Raw genomic sequence first — 24,275 nt, 5'->3', positions numbered from 1 at the left:
TTTAAGCATCTCCACTAAAAACATAAAACTGGTAAATTGACACAACTCCAGACTCACTGGAAAATGCAGGATCTTTGAAGCACAATGCAGGTCTGTCYTGCCACTGAGATTTGCAAGATTTGGGTAAAAAATAAGATTTAAAGTGAAGTCTTTCAAGGGAAAAATATACACAATAAGATGCACAGTGCCAGAATCTCCTTTCTGCTTTGCAAGTGCTCTGGAGGCACATTCACACTTCACTGAGCCAAATAATTTTCTGAAAATGACTGCACGTTTCCAAAACGTGCAGACTGAGTCCTAACAAGAACTGTTTAGGTTTTATGACTCTGAGCCATCTGTGAGCTAAAGGGACAGAAACCATCTAAAAACTGTCAAGCTGAGAGTTTGGTTTCCACAATAAGCTCTGAATCACCTTTAATCTGCCCATTAGACTATTCTGCAACAGCCCCACTGGAAATGGCACGGGTGTGAAAAACAGCAGATGGTTGTCGGGGGTGGAAGGCTGTACAAATCGTTAGAGAAGCATGGAAAATTCAGTGCTGGCTATGAAAACCACTGGACAAGGGCAGCTGGAAACAGCYAGGTGAAAAAAGGCAGGAGGGACACGTGGGAGCTGCCCTGTACAAACTGCTGCTGTTTCCTTCTCCAAACCCAGCAGAAAAGTGCTGAATCAATCACATGTGAACRGACCATAAGGTGCAACTCTCCCGAGTATTAACACTAAGGGAGTTTTCCATTGTGCAGCACCTTGGATGTGATCATGGAATCACTTCAGGACCCTGAGGGATACTTAGAAGACAAACTCACTTGCTTTTTATGTTGTATGTGCACAATTTATAAATCCTAGCCAAGTGATTACCTTAATCTGTGACTGACACAGCAATAGATGTCCCAATATGCTGAGGAATGTGCAGGATAAACACAACACTGAGCCAGGAAGCAAAGGTAGGAAAGAAAGGAAACTCTGTGTGGCCTGTTTTACACTGCTTCCCTAACTTACAAAAGCCCAAACTGACTGCAGAGATCATGACATGCACTGAGAGGACCAATTTTTCTATGCTTATCAGTATCTAATAATTTCCAACCAGCTCAACAGGCATGAAAAGCCAACTTCCCACAATAGCCACAATATCTCACAATGACTTCTGCTAATGCTTAAATAAGGTAGTTACTGCAGGAGTGGAAAACAAGGAAAACTGAATTTTGGTAAATTGGTAAAGAGAGAGTAGCAGATAAAAGCCAGGACAGGAAAGCAGCTAACTCACATTCAGTAGTGTTGTGGCATTTTTCCTACWGAAGATTTAATCCTTCTGTACTTGGGTCTGCCATCCCTGATTTTGTTTTACAAAATCTCCTTCCTCTTTCAGCTTTCCATGGGCAGCCCTGACACACTTTTCACCTCCAGTTCCTCAGGTAAGCTCTCCTGCATGTATCATGTTTGTCAAAAATCCATGAGTGGCAATCAGAGGGACACTGAYACCTCCATGAAACAATCTCTGCCACCAGAGGTTGGGGTTAGAGCCATCATTTCCCCCTTCTCTCCATAAACAGTTCAGGCAGATGGCATCCACTTACCACACAAACATATCTGGCCATGGCAAAGAACAGAAATGAGTATTGTTAGAGAAAAGAAACCACAATTGCTTTTCAGTTTTATTCTTACTGGGAGGGTRGTGGCATCCTGACATGGTCCTTCACATCATCCAATGAAAACTGACAGGGACTTTTTCAAGGCTCCTAGCTCACCTAGCAGTTTATGGGATTAAGTTTTRGAGTAATTTTGGCTTGGCTGTAGAGCTTTGTCAGCCTGCAGACATGGCATTCCCAATTCCAGATAGTTTTGCTGGGTCAAGACTAAAGTAATCAGTACTAACARAAAGGGAAAGCAATCTTATGGGAAACACAGACCACATGATGAGTGATGTGTCATGCTGGTACTACACAGGATTTGTACAGACCAGTCAGAAATGGGAATTACAAACAGAGCTGGAAAATAGTAACAGTTAAAAACATGATCAAGTGCTTTTGATGGAGTTCCCAGAAAAGAGAAAGTTCRTTCAGAAAAATAATGTAACAGCTTCAAAAAAAAAACCAGCAGCAACAACAACAAAACAAACAAAAAAAAATGCATCTAGTGATCTTTAAATCAGCTTTTCCATTGGATAAATATATTTGAAATAGTTGTACAGTTCACAGTGGCATAAAGTTCTCTGATTGCTTGAGTGCTTGAAAATATCTCATCAGTAAAAAAATACCAGAGCTGGGGAGGAAAACCCTCTCTCTGAATTCTGTACATGGGTAAATGCACAGGTTTTGGCAGGCATCAGGTCATTGGATCCATGGGGAACTGGCAGCATCACAGGACTGCAGATCACAAGTCAGGGGATGGAGGATAAGAAGAATAGTAAGGCCCATTTTCCTGCAATGAGAAAACAAAAAACAGTTGAACAAAAGTCTTTTTCAACACACCTTGGTGCAATGATAGTGCCACAGAGGCAGAAATAATTAAATGTTCTGGCTTTGTCTTGCAGGAGTACAGTGATTGCCACAATTCACCCAGAGAGGCCAGGGCTGGCAAACCAGGCCTTCTTTTTGCCTGTGTTTTAAGCAAAAACTGCAAGTTAAACTTTTGCCAAACTTAGGCCAAARCTGTGATGCCAGGAAGCCACAAATGTTGGCATAGCCAGCAACTCAAGAGAAAGCTGCTAATGCAGACACAGAGCTCTGGCTACTACTTCATAGTTACATCACATACTCTTTGGAATAATTTTACCAATACAAGCCATATTCATTCCACCATTGGGTTAGAGACCTGAGCTGCAGAAGGGAAGAGGAACAGGGTCCAACACAAAGGTAGGACATCTTTCTGCTATTTCATTTTTCCTTGTTGTTTCAGGTTTTTTTTTTTTTTTTCCCTTTTCCTGCATGCTTGTTAGTTTGTGGGGCAGGAAAGATGAAATAGATACTGTTTTTTTTCCAGTCAGTATAAGGTGTATAGCAGCTAACACAAATGTTATCTTGTCCACATGCTGTTAGGGTGTCTCATTACAGTTCTTGGCTGAAGAAGGGTAAGCTGCCTTTTATGCTTCAATGGGAAAGCAGTCTCCTTCTTAGCCAAACCCTCTGCTTGGGGTGATGTAGATAAAAAATTCAGAGAATCATCACTCACAGACTCTCCAGGAACCTTCCCTCTTCRTTCTCCCCATTCTTAAGATGTGAAGTCAGTCCCCTTAAAGCTCTTGCAGAGCAGAATGGGAGCAGCACAAGAACTGCTCTTAGGGCACAGATTCATGGTGGCCACRTGCAGTCACTTACCCTGGCATCATACTCAAGGACAAAAGGGGGAAGATCAATCTGTTCTGGGGGTATGGCTGTGAACAACTGCTGAAGGCTTTCCACATAGTGGATTTTGTCCTTTAGCCCTGAGACTGTAAAGGTTGTGAAAAACCATGCTGAGACCTAAAAATGGAACACAACAAAACCCAATTAACGAGGTGCTGTTTCAAAACCTTCAAGTTCAATGTAATACTCCACAGTGAGACAGGCTTGAGCTGAATTTGAAACACTAAAATCACTGCCATAATACAGTAAGGTCAGCAAGTATGCACCTAGCAAGCAATATCTGGAGAGCTTTAAGCCAGTGTTTTCTGACTCCACACTCAGTCCTCCCCAAATGCAGCTTAAAGTCCCTTCCTACAGTTCCAAGAGTGACAGCTATTCTGCTATTTGTCCTCAAACCCCATCAGTATAGTGGTGTGTTTTCACTCCCAGTTTAGCCAGCTCAGAAAATGACYTATTTGACTCTGTCAGAAGCATTTTCAACCCTTTACATTCCAGTTTTCATGGAGAGGGCAATTGGAGGGAGGGAAAGGGGACCTTTGGCTGTTCAAAGATGGTACTGAAGTCTCCCTTCTGCTTTGGGTTGTCTGAGTGACATTTTGTTTTACCACCTTTTTTAGCAAAGCCCTATCAGTTTAACTCTATAAGAATAAGCCTATCAACTTGTAGTATAAGACTTTAATATTCACACCTCTGTCTATTTTGGGTATAATCTGGATATAGAATTTTTGTTTTTGAAGAACAGTAAGACAGTGCTGACACTTTTAGGAGTTATTAAATATTCCTGCTTAGAYTGACTGCACAAGCTTTACCTTTAAAATCCACCTTCTCCAAAATTAAGTATTGTATTACTTCTGGTTTATTTCTTATCTATTCTTTCTCAGGCAGACTGAAGGAAAAGAAAAAAACCTGTGATCTGTGTACAGGTCACAGATATTCCTATCAGGGATCAATCACATGGTCCTGGGTAAGCAGCTCTTGCTGACTCTTCTTGAGCAAAGGGGCCACACCAGATGACCTCCAGAATCCATTACAACCTTGATAATTTTGTCATTCTGTTTGATAGTTTTGCTTTGACTGTAGTAAATTAACAGAAAAGRAGCAACACTGCAAGAAAAGCCTTGAAGAAAGCAAGAGTTTCAAATAAAGTGTAAGATTAGGTCAATGAAAATTATCTGCCTGAATAAAACATTTAAAGAAAAAGTAAATTCCTAAAAAATTGTCCTGGAATAACTGTGCTGCCTCCTCAAAACAGCTTATTTTAATGAGAAAGGAACAACGAAAAAGAGAAAAGGAGGTAAAGAACACGACAGAACATTTGAAATCAGTTCATTATTTTGAGKGCAGAATTAGAGATTTATGTTAGCAGAAAGCAGGGAGACAGATTTTACTGGCATCCATTATTCATGATATTGTTCCAACAAGACCCCTTGTGAGTGACACTTAGTGACAGTTTAATGAGTGAAAAATACCTTCTCAATCTTACACCAAAGCAGCCTGGATTTCAAGGTGTGTTATGAATGACAATCATTAAACATAATTGCTATGGATGTTTAATGTATAAAAGCCTAACAGGGAATATTTTTGCAGCCATCACAAAAACTGCTATTGGGAGAAGWGTTTTTTTTTCYTTTTTTTCCCTTTTCTYCCTCTTAGTACACAAGCCACWGCAGTTTGACACCTTAACCAGGAACACAGAGAGAAGGGAGGAGGGCAGAAATGTTTCTGGAGAATTTTTCTATTACTTCTATTCTTGATAATCACAGATTACAGAAACAGTAATACAAGAGCAGCTATTTTTTAATTGGTAATGGGACATGGAACTTTTTAAACCAAATCTCTGTTAAAGAGAGTAAAAGAGATTAAAAGTAGAGCATGTAATACCAGAGCAGCCAAAAAAAGTAAAAAATCTAGACATCTGCTGAAGTTTCCCTTCATTTTGTCTTGATATTCTGAATTTAAATAAAAGACTATCAAGGTCACTCTGCCAAGCTATGAACCCACACAGTTAAATGTATGAGATGTCTCTCACAGAAAAAAAAGCACAACACAGATTAGTTGTGTCACTAATCTCYTAATTTGGTCATACCTCAAAGAAAATTTTACTCAAATCTGGGAAATTTTATTACACTTGGAAGGATCTTGTGTAGAAAAGGACCTAAGTGATTTGCAACAACCTTTCCATTGGTGTCTGATCTACAGAAATTGCTCTTAGGATCATTATAGAAAAACAAGACAAAAATTGCTCAMAAAGATACATAWAAAGATAAATATAAAGATTATGATSATTATGAATATCTAATTTGAGTCTTCGGGTATGTTTCAGTTTTGAAACATTCTTGACTCACAGCCATTTATGAAAACAGAATTATTCTGGGTGAGATTGTTTCAGATCAAGCTATTTATGCTTCAGCTAAGAAAACAAGCTCTGAGAAAGTTTGGAGAGCTCTCAGAAGAGGGGAGCTGAGAGAATTCACACAAAAAAAATGCCCCCAAAAGCCCTTTATTTTTATCAAAAACAGGAGTATACAAACCAAGTGTACAAAAATGGATTGCACAGTGGCAAACCTTATTTTAGTTACTCTGTGCTTTAGGATAACTGCTGAACATTCCTCTCTGCATGCCAAACTCCATGTATTCTAGACAGGCCATTATCYTCAGAAAATACATAATTTACAAGTTTCATATCTAGAAACTGAACAAAGAATCATTGTTGGCACCATAAAGTACATGGAGAGCTATGCTGGTTTTCTAGGGACATTTGGTTTTCCAGAAGCAGTGATGAAAAGCCTCTTGATCCCTTTTAGCCCATAAATAAGCAAAAGTGACTCCAACAGATGGCAGCCAGGATTCAACACTGCCATAAAAGGGACAATTTATACCAGAGATTTAAGATCTATGGATGAGGGTGATGTGTTTGGGAAGTTACATGAATGCACARGCCTTCCTCCTGCATTTGAGGCACAGGGTATTATTTCCCACTACTTCTAGGGAAGGAAGTCAGTGATCCAAATAGGAAGATGWATGTGCCAAACATTTTTGAAGAAATTTGAAACTTTTGAGCTAGCAATCTTCCATGGGGAYAAGAGCCCTGAAAGAGCCAAAAAAAAAGGAGGGGAGAGAATAATCATTCTCCCTTAGCAGCCATGTTTTTCACTGTGCTTTTTGCTGCATATTCCCCATCATGTTTYATAAGCTGATAGTCCCTGCAACAGTCAGAAGAAATCCTGCTTGCTTTCCAGTTATAGAAAAGATAACTAGCATTAAGACATGGCATTAAAACATGGATACACATTCTTTTTTGCCTCCAGCTGTGCTGCCAGAATAGGACACAAACCAATACTATTTCCAGCAAGTCAGAGAACTCCGTGTCTCTCACCCTCCCTTGCTTCCCACCAACCATCTGCTTCTCCTACAGATCTGCTGAGTCCCACTGCATTTTCCAAAGGGACAGACAAGATGGCAATAGACTCCAGTAAAAATGAGTTYTCATCCTTCAACAACAACAAAATGTTTCTCAACTAAATAGAAATGTATGGGAAGAGAGGAGGGGAATGAAGTGCTGCTGCTGAGAATCTAAACCATGACTACTTCCTACCTTCAGCTTTTCCACTCAACTTTGTGACCTTGGTAATGTTCTATGCCAGCTCCTACATTTACATGAGCATCAGAGCTGGAAGCTCTAATTCTAGGACACAGACCTCTGATCTCTACCCTGTGGGAGTAACTAATGACCTAACAGAAACTGGAAGCTGTGCAGTTGGGAAGCCTCAGTCTCATTTACATAAAAAAAAAAAAGGAAGCTCCAAGTCTCATAGTGTCCCAGCTGTGCACAGGCAAAGCAAAGACTCTTTGGAAATTTAGCAGTCAAATTCTTGCTGAACATGTGCAGATGTGTTTTTCCAGGCATATAATTTTCTCGAATTTGATTAACGTCAGCAAAAAGCAGAATAAACACAGAGGTTAATCTGATGTGAACATGAGAGGATCACATTTCTAACTGTTTTAATTGGACAAACAAAAGTTCTAGGAAGGGCTGCTGCAGCCACTTAGTTAATCTGAAGTACTCATACTGCTGCAATAGGAGTAGTGGGTGTGAAGTCCAGAACAGAACCAGCTCCATCTTCTGTTGCCACACACAGATTCCAGCCAAGGGTAACAATTTTGTGCATGACAAGTTCAGTTTTTTCATCTGCTGATGGATTAGGATTTTTCTGCACTCCATCACAGGCATTCTTCCCACCTTTCTTTGTTGCTCTACACTGTAACCCTGACACTCTGCCCTCTGCCCTTCCCAGGGCAGCTCTGAAGCCACACACRGGACACACCTGATACCTCTTGTGGTGAAAGAAAAGGTGAAACATCCAGGAGATGAACTACACAAAAAAAAAGAATTCCCTGAGTGTTTGGTCATTCATCACTCTGCCAGCCAGACAGCAGGAAAAAGCACAAGGTGTTTCCCTTTAGAAGAAACATGATTCAAAACTTCCCCCTCTCTCTGTTAAAAAAAAACAGGGCACAGAAGCATGCACTGCATTAGGGTTCAGCTTATAAAAAAGATTGGAAGATTACACCCAGATCAAAGATGACACAAATTTCAAGTTCTGTTGTGGATCCAGAAGATGCTGCCTAATTTTGGGAGTCTTCTATGTATATATCTCCACATTCCTCCTGCTACAGGCCTACATGCTACTCCACCAACATGCAAGATATACTTTTTTGTTGTAAGATTTACCTTACCTTTGAACGAAATGTTGGGTGGACAAAATACAATGCCTTCAAATTCCTCTTATACCTGGTTTAGAGAACGAAAAAAGTATTTAAAAGTGAATTCTAATTAAGGTCACTTACATAAGCCAACTGTCAAAAAGACCATTTTTCTTAACTGCCTGTCATGTAATTTTACAAAGTTAGATGTAATGTAAGCATAGATATCAAAAAAATAAATGTAAAGGGGAAAAAATACCCAGCAGAATGGTTATTTTTCAGTTAAAGACATCCCAACCTTCAGTCTTTCAAGTAGGAAGTGAAAGAAGATTAAGGACAAATGATGACTGCCACTGTTGGCCAAGACTCTCCCCTCATAAGCAGCCACACAATTTAACAAAACCAGGCTGTGAATGCTGCAGCTTTGGATTGTGACAGACAGTACAASCAGAGTGCCTCCCTAACAGCTCCCAAAGGGAGACAGATGGCAGAGGATTGATCTTCTGGTTTTATAGAGAAAAAAAGAAAACATCTCTTCCTTCTTTTTGCCTGTATAGTTATTTAGGTCTTTGTCCCAGCAAAGCACTTTCACAAATAAATGGGAAACCAGATACAGGGAATAACAAATATTTGCATAGCACAGTGGAAGACCGGAATGTTTTCTTTTCCTGGTGACACTCACTTGGCATCAACAACATCATAGAGTTTCTTCAGGAAGTTGGAGTCTAGTTGATTGTAATCATTTGTGAGTGTATGGAAGTACACCAGGACATATTCCTTCACTGCAATATGATCCATGACGTGGATGAAATACAGAAGAGCCTGAGGCAGAAAGAAATAAAATTTATATGTGTGAAGAGCCCTTTTGCAGTTGCATTACATTGTAATATGCTTCTGTTATTTCATCTAAAAATCAGGAATCATGAGGCTGGATGGCATTACATTTCAGCTACAAAAGCAAGGCCATTCAAGTTTTCAAGCAAGGACATTCAAAGTCTTTAACTTGACTGTAATAATCTACATGTCTTTTTTACCTATTTGACCTCACAGATGGGCACAAATTCTTGCTGTTTCCACGAAAAACTAAATTTGACTCATTACATTTCACTCTTATCTCACATCTTGGCAGTTATAGAAGCAGGGTAACTTTCCTTCTTTTTTAGAAGAAAAAGGAGTCCAYTTTTTTTACTAAAAATAGCCTAATTGAAAAGTGTCAGGCAAAGCACACATAGCTTTCTAAGGGTAAACATTTTTATCTGCTTATAAAAATACTTCCTAAYKACCATCTTAAGTCTTCTACAAAAARTGTTYCTAGTATTAACACTAAATCATCCTTATAATCAGGCTTTTCCATCCTAAACTTTCATATGTAACCTACAGAACTCTAGTTTTACAAAGCCTTACCTTTTCCATGTCTATCAATGTCACGGGGATATTCCTTCCAACCACCACCATCACTGTTCGGCCACAGTTATCTACACCTACAGAAGAAAGAAAGAAAAATGTCTCAACTTCTCTCAGTCAGGCCAGGTTTTGTAGTTGGGCCCTTTCAAACCAGGGAGAACAARCCTCAGCTCAGAACTTTTGCAAAGCATCTGGTTTCCAGTAGAGGAAATATGCTCAGTTACTGCTGTCACTATACCAGTAGCTATTCTGATAAAAAACAACGTGTATCACATCTGAARAACTAAAGGACTGCACTTTTATGTTGCCTGTGTACTCCACATTTACCTAAATACCAAATAATAACATGGATTTTATTTATTAAAAAAAACCCCTTCCTTGTAATTCTGTTACTGAAACAAAATTCTTCCTAGAAACCAGACTCTGAGCTCCAATGCAGAGATTCCCAGAAYATCCCTCATGGACCTGCTGCAGCCCACAGAGCCTTGTCTAAGGCAAACAAAATAATTTAAACTTGTAGCTACTGAGCAGAAGGTATCACACAACCTTGCTATTTACACAAAGATCTAGGTAAACTCTGCATTTTCATAAGGGTCTAAGATATCAGCCAAAGTGCTGAACAGRTTTTCTCTCCAGAAACACAGCTATGCTTTCCTATACAGTCCAAGGAAAATATTTTAACTTTGAGACAACATAGATCAGTCATCAGTACCCCAAACTTACCTGTCTGGTACAAAGCTTTAAGAGATGCAATRTCAGAGAGGTCTTCAGCTCTTGCCTGACACAGCCAGCGATTATAACTAGAAAGTTAAAAACATCTGGTCAGATCTAATCCCTCTTTGGATTAGCATGATAAGCCTGAWGAGGTATATGGGAAGGGAAGGACAAAACAAGCTTTTTTCTGATGGAATCCCCTTTAATGTTGCTGTTTTCTGATCTATGGAGCAACTAGCAAGTTGCTAAAGAAAGAAGGGTTAAAAAATAAAATTTAGTGTCTTAGTTACACACCTAATGATTTTCACTAGGCAAATTAATACATATTTGTACATATTAACTTATAAATATAGTGGCATYGCATTTGGGCTGAAAAGATCTGAGAGGTTTTTCCATTTAAATATGCCAGTGTTCAAAAGACAGAAAAAAAAAAATTCCTTTAAAAGTCTAGATATCAATCACAGCTATGCAGCAACCAGTGTCATATATAGATTTTTTTTTCCTTTGAATAGTGAACAACTTAGTGCCTCATCTGAAAAAAAAAAAAAAAAAGCCAACACCATGCCTTGAGAAATATCCAGCATGGAATTAACTTCTAAAGAAGTGACCATGCACGTTAGGGTTCCCAGGGTATGGGAGGGGGAGAAAACCTGAGCATTCTTTTATTTACYAAATGGAAGAAAAGTGTTTTGCTATCTGCCCAGAGCCTCGGGAACAACCGGGCAGTATTAAAAGCAGGTGATCCCACTATAAATAGTGGTGACAAAACAGTGACATCTTGTGGCAAATGGATAAGACAGCTGGCTGGATGCACTGAGTATGCTACAGGGCTCATCACAAGCTTCCTTTTTTCTCCTATTGCCCCTTCCCTTCTCCCTTCAGGCCAGAGGCACCACATCATTCCAGGGTCATTCCAGGCTTTACCCGTATTTGCTTGCTGGAAGATGAGGCTTTACAGATAACAAAACCATCATTCATAAGAKTTGGTCCTAACTGACACAAATATTCATATGAACAAGCAAATTCTCACTTCCTCTGATGCTGTTTCTGCAGTGCTGCCTCTGACAACTGTCCCTGAAGGATGAGGCGTCTCTGTTTATCAACGTCTCCCTCCATGCGGGCAAAAGCATGGGACCCAATGAAAGACAAATCTGCCTCCAGACCCTCTTCATCTGAAGCATCTGCAGTGGAAACAAAGGTGGTGTGAAATGTCTGGGCTCTGTGCAGGACAGCAATGCTGCTGATGAATTGCTGCATTTTCCAGGGGGACAATACAGTCATTATACTAATGATTAAAACACAAAACCCTGTGAGGTACCACCATGAGGCTCTGATACCTGACCTATCACTGGCAAATCACAGCAGGGCATTGAGAACTAGTCTCCCTTAAAATGYTGGTTTGCCTGGAAACTAACTGGGAAGTCCTAGTCATCTGCTCATAACTAAGGGTTAACTCTCATGAAAAACAAGTTTGGAGAGAGTGACTTGAGCTTTGCAGTCACCCTACTTGTCAAAAGGGGAAAACAAGCACGAAGAGGCACAGATGCTGCAGCTTTAATTTAGAAGCTGAATTGTAGAAAGGGCTCACTTTTTATACCACTGACGCTTGCTGAACAAATGCTGTAGTGATCTGAGTGTAGCTATTTTTATAGTATTGTTTAGAACATGACTGTGTGATGAAATAGAAGAGCACAGGCTCACTTGCTGGTGACAACATCAGARTGCTCCACTGAATTGATGTCATCAGGCATGTTTTTAAGACTTCTAGCACTGTCTCTCTGGGCAATCTGGACAGAAATTGAGTCTCCCCTTTTAACATGACATGCTATAGTAGCAATGGAACAAGAGTACAGGATTCCACTATACAAATTACCTCTGCAAATCCAGTAATTCCACAAATTGTTAGATGGTGCTTGAATACCTCACACTGATCAGCCATAGCARCAAATATCAAATATTCAGCCTTATCCCAACTGGCTATGCAAAAGAAAATTGAAACTCATTCCAACTTATCTTCTTCAGATGGTTTAAGGCTATATGTGAACAAGTGTAAAACTTTCACATCACTGCTTAACAAGTAAGGCAGAATGTGTCTGCTGTGTCCATTAATACATCAAATTATTTTGCTRTATGTATCTCACCTCAACCCTGACATCAACCTCTTTACAAAYAGACTTTCACTGAACTTTGATAGCTATTTCTAAACACTGATCTCTGGGTTGATCTARTTCCATCTTTTAGGGAGTTTCTGCTAGTTTTCATTGCACATCTCCTACTTTGATGCACTGCATTCTTGCTGTATCAACAGAATGGTATCATTTGAGACATTTGCTAATACATAAACAACACTTGCTTATACACAAGACAGACCATTAACTGTATATACAATGCCTTCTTCAATTAGGGGCTGCACAAGATTCTGCAAAAACACCTTCAAAGATCCTAATCAGTTTGGGAAAAAATTTACAGAGGGAATGAACTACCACCTCTACCATCAAGAAAGAAAAAGACAGAACAGCTCTACTGCTGGGGAACACATGAAGCCAATGAGGCAGCTTGAGAACTGGAATCATTATACAACCTGCTTTAGGGGCACTGAGGTAGGAAAACACCTCTCTCCTTCTCTTTCTGTTTTCCCCACTGATTTTCACACASAGATACTGATTCCAAAGTCCAGTTMCAAACTCACCATCTGGAACACCTGGTTTTTCAGTAATCCTGATCTGCCTCTCTGGTACCACTGGCTCCCCTTCTGCATTTCCAATATCTGCAGGGAGGTAAGGCAAGGATTGCACCTCTTCTTCCAATGATCTYGGAAAATACAGAGGCAGCAACTTCTGGTAAGCAGCCTACAAATAAGAAAAAGGCATGTAACCTCGATAAAGGTTAACTTTCTAGTTTTTTTTGCCACACTGGCAAGTGACTTTGAGAGGACATTGCTTTAAATTGCATAAACTCAGACAGATGGCAGATATRTTTGTTAAAATATACACAGACAATAGATTTATTTTTTTATGTTGCTGTTATGTTAAAATGCACCACCACACAGATCACCTTTAGTGATCTGTCTGTGAAAAATGGAAAAGCACCAACCAAACAGAAAATCCTTCCCTACGTAAGGSAAATAGTGAAAATCTCCACAAAATGTAATAGTTCATGGATTCTCTCCAACAGATCAGCAGTTTTATGGTCCCCAACAAATTARTTATTTTCTTTATCCAGATGCCACAGAGCATGGTGGGAAGTCTTAGTCATCAGAACACAGTGTGGGTGTTCTRCACAGGAACTATCACTGCTATTCCAACAAGCCAGCAAGCAGTGTTTAAGATGTTTGTAGATGATCTGTAGGCATGCTGAACTAGCCCTCTTCAAGCACACCTTTGTGTAAGGAGGAAACTGTGTGAGGAATTTCCTTTCTGGCCAACATCCAACACAACTGCATGCTCCCTGTCCATCATCTCCCCTACTGGTCCCTGTCCACAGCTCAGGAAAGCAGAAAGCAGAAGCAGAAAGATTCTCAAAGTGTCTATAGTGACTGCTAAGAGCATAAACAATGCTGGAAGGAGACAGAAGGATGCTGTAAAACCAAAAGATTATATGTTCTGAAGGGGAACTCCAAATCCTGCAGAGAAGATCAAACATGCCCAGGAATTTTGGTGAAATGAATGCCAAAAAGATACCTCTTCAAGCTCAGAGACARCAAACACCACCTTCTCCAGAGTCTCTCCATGAATCTCCAGAAACCTCCTAACTGTGCCTGCAAGGAAGCAGATTAAATGTAGTTAGCAAAACAGGAGAAGAAATCTACATACACAACTACAAGTGAAGAACTCAGAGTGCAGAGAAGAGATAAATCTCTCCTCACACTAAATAGCTCCACATGCTATAGGCAAGTGTGGAATAAGTGATGGTTAAACACACCATATGGGTTGCTGGGCATATTGGAAGCTCCATCTCCAGTCTCTCCCAATGCTGACTTTAGAGATAGACACAGAGAATAAATCCCTCTTTGATTTTAGCTTACTAGGCATTCCTTAGACTGTGAAATGTGATTCAATGGCCCTGAAAAATCAAGCCAAATCCTTGCTTTACAGAGTCCTGTGCAAATTGCTAAAACCAGACCTTCTTAGAACAAGTCACTGAGCCCTAAGTTAGCAGCAAAGCAATATAAGCAAGCTACAGCAGAARCTGGTTCAAGACAGGCTCAGCAACACAAAATCTCTGCAGTCAGCTGTGCCAAAGAGGCATATAAAAAGTCTATTTCTAAATCATGAGAGAAAGTGTCCAAACAAATTGATTATTACAGCATGATTTTATCAACAGGGACAAAAATAAAAGTAGTTATAGAATAAGTACTTATAGAATCTGTTAGTGGAAGTTAAAAAAAATGCAGAGGGGGAAAAAAAGGAGCTACTTTCAAGTATTTCCTGTGTATTACTGTAGAAAAATTCCTGTGTAATTTGGTTGACCTGCAACATTATTTTACATAAAAAATGCAGTTGCAGAGYTCCACAGCAAACTCTTCTGAACATATGTGAACATGTGAAAAAGGCAAAAGAGATGGGGAAGAGTAGGAACCAGTATATAAGTATATTTACAAGGGTATATACTGCTCTTGTTGGAGCATTTTTCTAGACATTATTTTTAACCTAGGATATTTTCTGATTTGTTCTCAGTGGTCTTTGTTTTTTCTTTAATTTCCTCTTGAATGCAAGGAAATTTGAAAACTTTTAGCAATGCTTTTTAGTAAGAATTTCCATAAAACAAATAGCAWAAGGAACTTCCCCTTGTTTGTTCTGAACTGGCATGGCTTGATGGTTTTTATTTTGGGAGCTGATTCCTTTTCACCATTTCCACGACACCCATGAGTTTACAGACATCTACCAAACTCCCTTCAAGTCTGGTATATTCTAGTCTGAAAAAGTCTTGAGCTCATTTTGGTATTTCTTGCCTTTTTCTCTTCTTGTACAGCTCCTCAACTTTTCTCTCTACTATATCCTGTTTGAATGTGCAGCTTTAAAGGGTGAACAAAGCACTGATTTATTACATAACATTCTTAATTTTGTTGTGTCTTACTCAGYTTGCTGTTTTGAACTCCTGTGAGCTGTTGTTTTCATGGAACTATAATAATCTTGGTGTTTTGCTGCCTGTGATCAGCCCATCATTTTGAATGTGAAAGCAGAAGCCTGTAGGAGTGGCTCAGTGGGGGAAGGATATCACATTACATTTGAATGTGCTGATGACACTAAAACAACAGATGAAATTCACTGTGCTCGAGTCTGCCTACAAGTATCCAACAGTAAGGCCTCATCTTGGCTATTCTGAACAAATTTCTATTACCACTAAACTCTCTCACCTCACAATTCAGCACCTTTTTCAGGTTATTAATTAATATATTGAAGAATGCAAGTTCCAGCACTGAGAAAATGGATAATTTGTTTTTATCTTTCATTTCTTAATCAACCATGGAACATCTTGCCTCTTTACAGCCTCTAAAGAACCACAGCCCCCTATAAAAAGTTTCCCCATACCAAGAACAACCTGTCAGAGGTAATTGAKCTGCTGAATGCCATCCTGTTTATGCTGTTTACCAACACACTTACGCAGTGCTATGTGGGTTGCATCCTCCAAGGGGTAGCATCTTTTCAGAGTGTTGATGACACAAAATCCTACGGAGCACATTGCCTGTTCCCTGCAATCCAGAAAAAGAGAAACAAATGAATAGACAGCCAGGTCTGRACAGACATCTCTCAGGACAGAAGGGAACACCAATAATTCCTTCCCTGGCTCTAGGCAGSAATAATCCTCTTACAGATTTTTGCAGAAGGATTCTTCCCTAGTGAGATGTATGCACCCCCATTAAGTAGAGAAGGARAGAATCATTAATTATTCCACAGTTTCCTCTGGTGCTTGTTTACAGATTTCTCCTTCTACCTCAGTTATGTTGTTCATACAGTTTCTCATATCCTGAAAGAAGTCCTTCCCTCAAGCTCCCTGGAATCCTTTCCAAAATACTTTCATTCCTGTTAAGGATTGACAGTAAGGAGAAGGAGGGAAAAAGAAGGTGCCCTTCAGTGCACTTCCATACCTTCACCTGACCTATGATTTTGTTTTGTTAGAGATCTGGTCACAGGCCAAGGTGGCTTACTCAATCTTAGGTATGATTAGACAACCATCAGAATAGAGTGACACATACTTTAAAACCAGTAAGATGCTTCCAGCATTGAGCCACATTTTCAGAAGAATAAAGCAGAGCTGTTGCCAACAGTGATCACAGGAGTTTGAACAAGCTCACAGTTGGCAGACAATTTCACAAACATCAKAAGTTATTCTAGAAAATAGATTGACTGAAAGACATTCAGTATGCAGAACTATTGGAATTCTAAAATCTTTTTTAATGTGTTTCAATCCAGGTCTGAATTTGCATGTAACTTCTAAGGTAGAGCAAAACTGGCACATGCTAAAAACCTTAGCTGTAAYCTTGATTATGAAAAAGTTACTGTATCACTGCAACACACAGTCTAGCCGTGGAAGAATTGACCTTTCCAACCCTAAAAAATTGTTAGGTATGCTTTCTGACACTGCTCTTGCTCAGGTGTATTTTGTGACTGCTATACTACAACAGTTGTCACAGGAGAAAGAACACAGAAAAATAGGAAGAAAGACCCCTGTTAATTAAGAGGAAGTAGAAAGGGGAAAAAACTACAAACTTAGCTGCTGTAACTGTAGATTTAGAASTAACCTTAAACCCTGACTCAGAATTTTAGCTGTTGTACAAGAGCAGAGAGGCCAAACAAACACAGACACAGCAGTCTGATCTGCCTGTGTTGTGTCCACATGGCTGCAGACACACATGAATTTGCTGCCTGAGCCAAGCTCATTCATTTTGCAGCACAGAACCCAAAGCAGTTATTAATGTTTTTTTTCCTTTGAGGAACTGAAAGCTGCACACCTTGTTTCAGGACTTGAACCAACTCAGCTCTCTCTGCAAAGGCACGGAGCACATCATGAAGCCACCAATGCTCTTTAAACCAAACCCAACATACACGAGGAGACATTCACAGAGGTTTAGCCTTTTGCAGAGCAGAGTTTCCAGGCCAGCAGTGGCCCAGMTGTCACCCCTGTAAGCTGTGCTGTGCTTACTTGGCGAGCTGCAGGACGTTGCGGTAGCAGCTGTACAGGGAGCTCTCGGCCGCCGTGCGGTACCGGCTCTTGTACTTGGGCCCCACCGTGTGAATGATGAAACGGGCAGCCAAGTTAAAGCCTTTGGTCAGCTTGGCCTCGCCTGTTCTGCAACCTGGGATAAAGAAAACAKGAGGGTAAGTGTGCATGTCATGGGAAGAAAGCCAGAAGTATTCAAGGCCTTGTCTTCCTCCAGTCAGACAAYTCTATTTCRTACATAGAATGCTATCCKTAATAWYTGATRTCTAAAACACCAACTTCTATCTCAYATCAGCTGCTTAGCACCTAGYCCAGTTRAGGAGGTGAGAACTGTSCTCAWTCTTCTCAAGACAAACCAGAAATTGCTAGAAATTCTGTCTGAATTGCAGTGCTTACTGTGCTACTTACAGAGCCAAAGGRAGAAATGATTTAATGATGTGCAGAGAACTGAAGCACAAGTATACTATACAACCAGCAATAAAAAGTCCTTCTGAATTTAACAACTTGGTTTGGGGAGAATGCTTTTTGGATGAAATGATTACAATTATTGTTCCTTAATCAAACAAACCAGTTGTTGTCAAAATTATTRCAAATGAATAGATCAAACACTTGTGTAGTTTATGCTCTCAGAATGAGGTAGCTTGCTGTTTTACAAGTTTCTTCGTGTCCACAAGGCAGACATATGATCCTTGTGCAGCTCATATTCTCTTGACAGACTAGATATCTAGACTCAAGGCAAGGAAGTTCAAGCAATACATTTAATTGTTCCATTCACAGCRCCCTCCAGTCACATCCTCTAGGAACAGATACTGTTTGAAGTCTGTTTTTCCTTCAGTACATGGAAAAAAAGTCTGTTAAACTTCCCCTTCTTCACCTAAATCTAGTCCACTCCAGCTCTAGACAGCTGAAGAAGTACTTCTGGTCTGTCTCTCTCTCTCCCTACCCTCAAAGAAAAGTATTTTCCAACCTTCTTCCTCCACTCTTTCCTCATAGTGCTTAGGCAAGCTATCAACATGCATGACAGCATATTTTATGGGAAGGTTTATTTCAGGTTGAGAATTTTCCTTACTCAAACCTTCAAGCATGTTTTTTTTAATGGCAAACACATGCTGCCTTTAAGCCAGCATCTTGTAAATGAATCCCATCATTAGCTTCTATAGATCTCCACTGTGCTTCTTCTGAGTTGATCAGAAGAAAACACCATATTAAAACTGAGCATGATTTTCTGAATTCCTGCACCACTGAAACAGTGMAAGAGAGCTATTAAATAGGCACAATATGGAAAAAGCAGAAGCCAAACCTGAAAYAATACATCAGATACCAAGTTACTATTCTTCCTCTGGGGTCCACCCATGCCTCACAATTAGTAAARAGCAAGTCAAGGCTTGTAGGATAAACTGTCTTATGAAAAACATAAGGAAGCAAGTTTGATTGAAGGACAGTTATGAATTCAGYAGGGAAACTAATAAATTCAGGGAATCAGATGTAGCATTGGTAATCTTGAACTGTACTTAGATCACACCTCACACTTCCCTTTGCCTTCTGCCTTAAGATGTCTATAACACATATTAAAAGGAGCTGCAGGTATTACCTGATTTAAGGTACAGGGTGAGGTAAGCTGCACAAGTCAAGGTCTGTGGCAAAACTGGGAGCAAAGTCAAGATCCTATTTTTTATCCAGTGAGATTTGAGATATTAGAATAGCTTTTCTCCAAATTTAAAATGCAAAGTCTGAATCCTCTACATCACGCATGTGGCAGAGAAAAAGCACCACTGGTGCTGGAAGATTATTGTGCACTGCTTTTAAAGAAGGTCTTTATTAGACTGTAGAAAGTATTTGTTGACAGGAAAGCTTATATCAGAAGCACTTCATTCATTGAGCTTGCCCTTGGCTGTAGTATTTCTGCATGAATCAAAACTAACATTTCTCCCAGGAATATGCAAGTTAGCTGACCCTTAAAGAGGGCACAGGCCTTCAAAGGGTCAGCATGTTACATGCTTTAAGATCATGATTTGTCTTGGAGTCTCTGAAATGTGAATATATACCAAGCAGCAGAAACAAGGCAGGAGAGACCTAACTGAAAATGCATCCATTTTACAGCTTTAGAGCACAGACCACACACTTTTTAGCACAAACATTCCCCTATGAAAAAATTCCATGGCTAAATGGGAAAAGGCCAAAAAGAAAGCAGAGATAACAAATGAATCCTAAAATGATTTCTTAACTATGCTCTCAATCTACTTCTGCTACTGTGACAAACATACTATGGGTGCTCAAAAGCTGAATCYGTGACCCATCCTCTCCTTCCTCCCCCACACAACATGTCAGTAGGGTGTCACAGAAGAACTGATTTCCATAAARCACTTGGCACAAGATTAAAAGAAAACTGTCTTCATAGGGAGTTGTGAACCTGCAGAATGCATTACAGGAAGAAGACATAAGTGTTTTCACTGTGGTAAAAGATGCAAAACTACGCAGCAGGGTAAAAATAATGCAAAAAAAACTCAGCAGGGTAAGAGGGAATTTAAGCTGAGCACAACTTCCTACTGCTAACAGATCTCAARCTTTAAGGACTCCATGAAAAGCAGTCCCTCTCTTCCCACCTCTCACTGCACACAAGAAACCCAAGTGTATCCTAGAAGAGTTCTGGCATATACAGCGGGGTCCTAACTATTCTAGAGCACCTACTGTATTTTAACAGCCATTTCCACCCACAGCACACACTGAATTTCCAATCTGTTACAAAATGGTTACCCTTCCTCCTGTTTTTATTTCTAGGTTACTCAAAAAAGCAAGCTGGATCAGTAAAGCATGATTTTATAGCAACAGAGGATTTCTATTCAATTGCAATTTAAGCTACTGAGAGTTTATATTAGAAATACAGTTCTTCTATATCCATTTTGTTACTACATAAGCAGACCAAGCTGTTACCCAGAGTGAGCAGTACTACACAGAAACTTCAAAATTCAATTCAGTACCACAGTTACTAGAGATGTGAATTTTTATCTGCAAACCCTTTTAGACTTCTGTATGACCTTGGATAACTGTAAACTCGTTTGTCACACACAAAATAAGGAAACTCCTATTCCCAGTGGCTGTTAGATAAAAAAAAGGCTGAGTATTCATGCCTTATTATCAGCAATAAACGTTGTTAATAAAGAATCCACGCAAACCACATCTATTTCAATAGCCCAGCATTAGGGCTGCTCTTATAGCTTTTTAATAAAGTAATTTGTTGTGCACAAGACACAAATGAACCCATCAACTTAAGAAGTCACAAAGACTTTATTTAGACATGCAGTGTTTTATCAATCCATCTATTATTGTCATATCTTTCTGAAAGATTATGTGTATATTAATATCCTGAAAGAGGATACACAAAGTGTATGATAGAATCCACTTAATTTCTGCAATGGTGAACTTCAGTTTCTGTCTTTCATAATGTACACACACTGAACAGGATAAAATCTCAAGATGTTCAAGACYGGTCCCTTGAGCAAAAGCTCTGAAAGCTAAAAGCTAAAGTRGCTTCAGATAAGGGGAATTATTGTRTACAAAGTAAGGACCCATCAACTCAAATATCTGCCACAGATTTTGAATTATCTGTAATGTGAACAGCAAAAAGAGATTAGATTGGCAGGTGTTTCCTCCACCTTTTTCACATTATCACCAGCTGTTGGGGCTGGGACAACCTCTACTTTTTTCATTTCTGCCCTAATCCTGATGCAAAGACTGAGATTTTAATAGGATAGAAATGYCTCTGGCCACTTACCTTTGAGCTTCTGGAGTTCATCCTTCAGGTCAGGCCCAGCATGCATAAATATACTTTCAGACACTGGATTTTTATCTGTGAGAGACTCATTGCTGGTGTTCACGATGGCCGTGCAGTTCAGTAAAGCGACATCTCCTTTCCTGAGGAAACAGTTTATTGCAGGCTAAATGTACAGCTAAGCAGAATATTCGAGGAAACAGTTTATTGCAGGCTGAATGTACAGCTAAGCAGAATATTCTCAAATCAGTGCTGACAAGCAAGGAAATGCCAAGTTACAGGAAAAGCATTAACAGGACTCCAGTGCCCACAGAGCGTAGTGTACCCTGTCGTGTTCACCAAGACAAATCATCCTTTGCCTCTACCTGATGAAAACAGACTGCATGCAAAATGTCAGCTGCTTAAAGAGTCCCAGCCTCAGCAGAACTTAGGGATGTTTGTAGAAAAGGCAGTGTTGTAGTTGTATGTAGGGCAGCTCAGACAGCAAACATGCAAAGCAGCTTGTTAAACTGATGGAGTGTCACACCTTCCAAAAATCCATGTATTTTCTCTTGGGGATAAAAACCCATGTATTTTCTCTTGTGTTGCATTACTTTCAAAACTTCAGCAATTTTTTCAATGTACTTTTTAATTTTTGCTRTCCAAGGCAACTTACTGCTGCTGTTCATCAGACTACTGCGGGTCTAGAGTGACACTGCAGCTGGACAAGTTTTCTTCACTTTTGTTCCCAAATTGTGAACCCATAGTTTGATCACATTCATTCTGCTGTTCAAGGATCAGACATGCAGAAAATAAACAAGGCACAGATGCATAAGGGACAATGGAGCAGCAGAACTCTGACCTGCTTTTTGTCACAGCAGCAGTCATTGGGGATTTTGGGATCAAAGAGCATAGGAAGGGAAATAAAGATTCCCACGCAYAGGGAGAAGCTAAAACTAACAGCTGAAATTGCACATATTTGCCCAATTTTAAGAGATGTTTAACCTTTTACTCCTCTCTTTCTTTACTTGATCRTGTTCAGGAAACCCATGAAAAATCCCATTTCCTGCATATATTGACCAGAAAGAGGTCCAGGCTGACCCCTGAATCTGCATCCCTGAGAAATCCTTCTCCCTTCACAGTGAGTAAGTTAAGAGTTATTAATTTGGAAAGCAGGTTCAAGTATCTAAGTTATAGGAAAGAAAAACTGATGAAGTAAGTACAGCACACTACACTTTATTGATAGATTTTGGAAGAAAGCCATATAGACAAAACACAGAATGGAGGAAAGAGGGGCAGGAAGGGCCAAAAGCAAGCCAGGAGAATGACAGAAAAGAAAGAARTACTGATTTAAAACAGAAAAGTGAAAGCAGTATAATGTCAGCAAACACAGAAAAAAAGCTAGTAGACAGGACATGTGTTTTTTAAAAAATAAAAACCTCATATCCAAGAGGCCAACTAGGTTTTGATATCAAGCATGCAGCATCACAGCAGAAGTACAGTTCCGGTCTGCTGCATCAAAGACTGCCTATGAGCACAACCTGTGGTGGAGCAAAATCTCAGACTTGCAAAGTTACAGTGAACAAAAAGATTTTCTTCCCAAATCTGTAATGTTTGATTCAAGAAAAGAGGATTTAGAAGTTTTATTCTACAGCAGTTATCATTACATGAGCATATGGGTCCTGCAGTAAATGGAGAAGTGATGACTGACACACGAGAGCCACACTGAACTTACCACAAGAYTATTTTTTCATTGATGTCTTTCCTGTATGGAAAAGGTGATCTAACATCAACTTGAGCTTTTTCAACAGGACTTTGGTGACAATCCAGCTGCTTGGCCTCATAGGAATCACTCCAGCCTGGCAGACTATCAATATCCACAAACTGGGAAGGAGCACCCAAGGGATCCATGGAATGGAAACAACGACTCCCTTTCTCTGTTAACTTGTCACACTCCAATTTTCACTGGAGTCTTCCAGGTGCTTTAAAGGAAAAAAAAAATCAAATCAGGTCAGCAGCTGTTCACTAAAAGTAACTGTCCCGTGGAGCCAGACCTTTCACAAGTCTGCAATGCAATAACAGTAGCAGAAAACAGAAAAACAGATTTTCCACTCAAACACTCCCTCTTTTGTTACCTGCATGCAACAAGGAAATGCAGATACTCACACTGAGARAAACCTTTTCCAATGATTTAAGGTGAAAACACCTTCTCTACTAAATTGATCGAACTGACTAGTGATCTTGCATTTTGGAAATCATGAGAACAAATTCCCAAGTGCAAGGAGGATCTCAGTCTTTCTGAAAAGTGTTATTTCTTTATCTAAACAAAAAGCAAATTTGTAGGAGGCAATGTATAAACTATACTGGTAAATACTTACTTAAAAAAAAAAGACAGAGTTTCCCAAACCACAAAACCCCAAACCTACAAMCAAACCAACAAAACCCCTCCCTCTCCCCGAATGATACAGCCCTTGAAGTTCARTGAATTCTGAACTGCCACAAACAAGACTGACTGTCACACAGTTCCTACAGCCACGTGCTCAGCCACAAAACCCCTTCACCCAAATCAGTTGTGCAAGAAACAGTAAAGCTGTCAATTTGAACGCTTGCCCACTTAATTTTAAGATTGAATGCTGCCATCTGACTGATTTTTCAAAGCCTGAGATGGCACTGGTTGCTAGCTGAAGACTCAAACGTGCCAGTACTCACTTTTCAGCTGCCAGCAGGTAACACTTTGGCTATTACGTTTCCGTTGTGACTATTGAATCAAACCAGCACAAACATMTCCACATAAGTAATTTCAGTTTGCCACATACACACCTACTACTTAACCCTTCCCAAGTTCATAATTGACAATAATTAAAAAAAACGATCGCACCCACGAGGGGTGATTGTGAAACGCGACTTACTAAGTACATGCATTAGCCAGGGGGAAATAACACAACACAAAACAAAACATAACAAAACAAAACAAAACAAAACAAAACAAAACAAAACAAAACCAAACCAAGCATCCAGGCTCACACTGAGGGGTAATAAAGGCTGACACTAAGACAAAGGTAGCCGTAAGAGCATCTAAGTAAGATTTCTGCTGGGGGAAAAGGCAATGAGCGAGAAAGGCAAGGAAACCGGGGCTACACTGGCCCAGCCAAAAGCTCATTTACAACAGCATCTTCCCCATGCTGAGCAGCCGAACCCAGGG

The 24,275-nt window shown here is 39.8% G+C and overlaps 1 protein-coding gene across 1 annotated transcript in view; it reads right to left on the bottom strand.

Annotated features, from left to right (window-relative positions):
* Window positions 1-1,088: 1,088 nt before the first annotated feature.
* The window catches only part of GDAP2 (ganglioside induced differentiation associated protein 2), a 24,312-nt gene continuing 1,125 nt past the window's right edge, over window positions 1,089-24,275 (bottom strand). The window contains exons 2-14 of the mRNA XM_057384398.1: window positions 22,809-23,055; window positions 21,098-21,237; window positions 17,308-17,461; window positions 15,768-15,856; window positions 13,845-13,921; window positions 12,854-13,013; window positions 11,195-11,345; window positions 10,174-10,250; window positions 9,451-9,527; window positions 8,729-8,868; window positions 8,080-8,134; window positions 3,316-3,459; window positions 1,089-2,419 (exon numbers count right to left, since the gene is read on the bottom strand). Coding sequence (XP_057240381.1) covers window positions 2,372-2,419; window positions 3,316-3,459; window positions 8,080-8,134; window positions 8,729-8,868; window positions 9,451-9,527; window positions 10,174-10,250; window positions 11,195-11,345; window positions 12,854-13,013; window positions 13,845-13,921; window positions 15,768-15,856; window positions 17,308-17,461; window positions 21,098-21,237; window positions 22,809-22,984 — 1,488 coding nt within the window. The 5' untranslated portion in view covers window positions 22,985-23,055 and the 3' untranslated portion in view covers window positions 1,089-2,371. The remainder of the gene's footprint in view (window positions 2,420-3,315; window positions 3,460-8,079; window positions 8,135-8,728; window positions 8,869-9,450; window positions 9,528-10,173; window positions 10,251-11,194; window positions 11,346-12,853; window positions 13,014-13,844; window positions 13,922-15,767; window positions 15,857-17,307; window positions 17,462-21,097; window positions 21,238-22,808; window positions 23,056-24,275) is intronic.

Source organism: Malurus melanocephalus, unplaced genomic scaffold (genome assembly GCF_030028575.1).
Source record: "Malurus melanocephalus ecotype Western Australia unplaced genomic scaffold, MMel_1.1 scaffold_707, whole genome shotgun sequence".
Classification (NCBI taxonomy): Eukaryota; Metazoa; Chordata; class Aves; order Passeriformes; family Maluridae; genus Malurus; species Malurus melanocephalus.
This window is presented reverse-complemented; position numbering and strand designations above follow the sequence as displayed.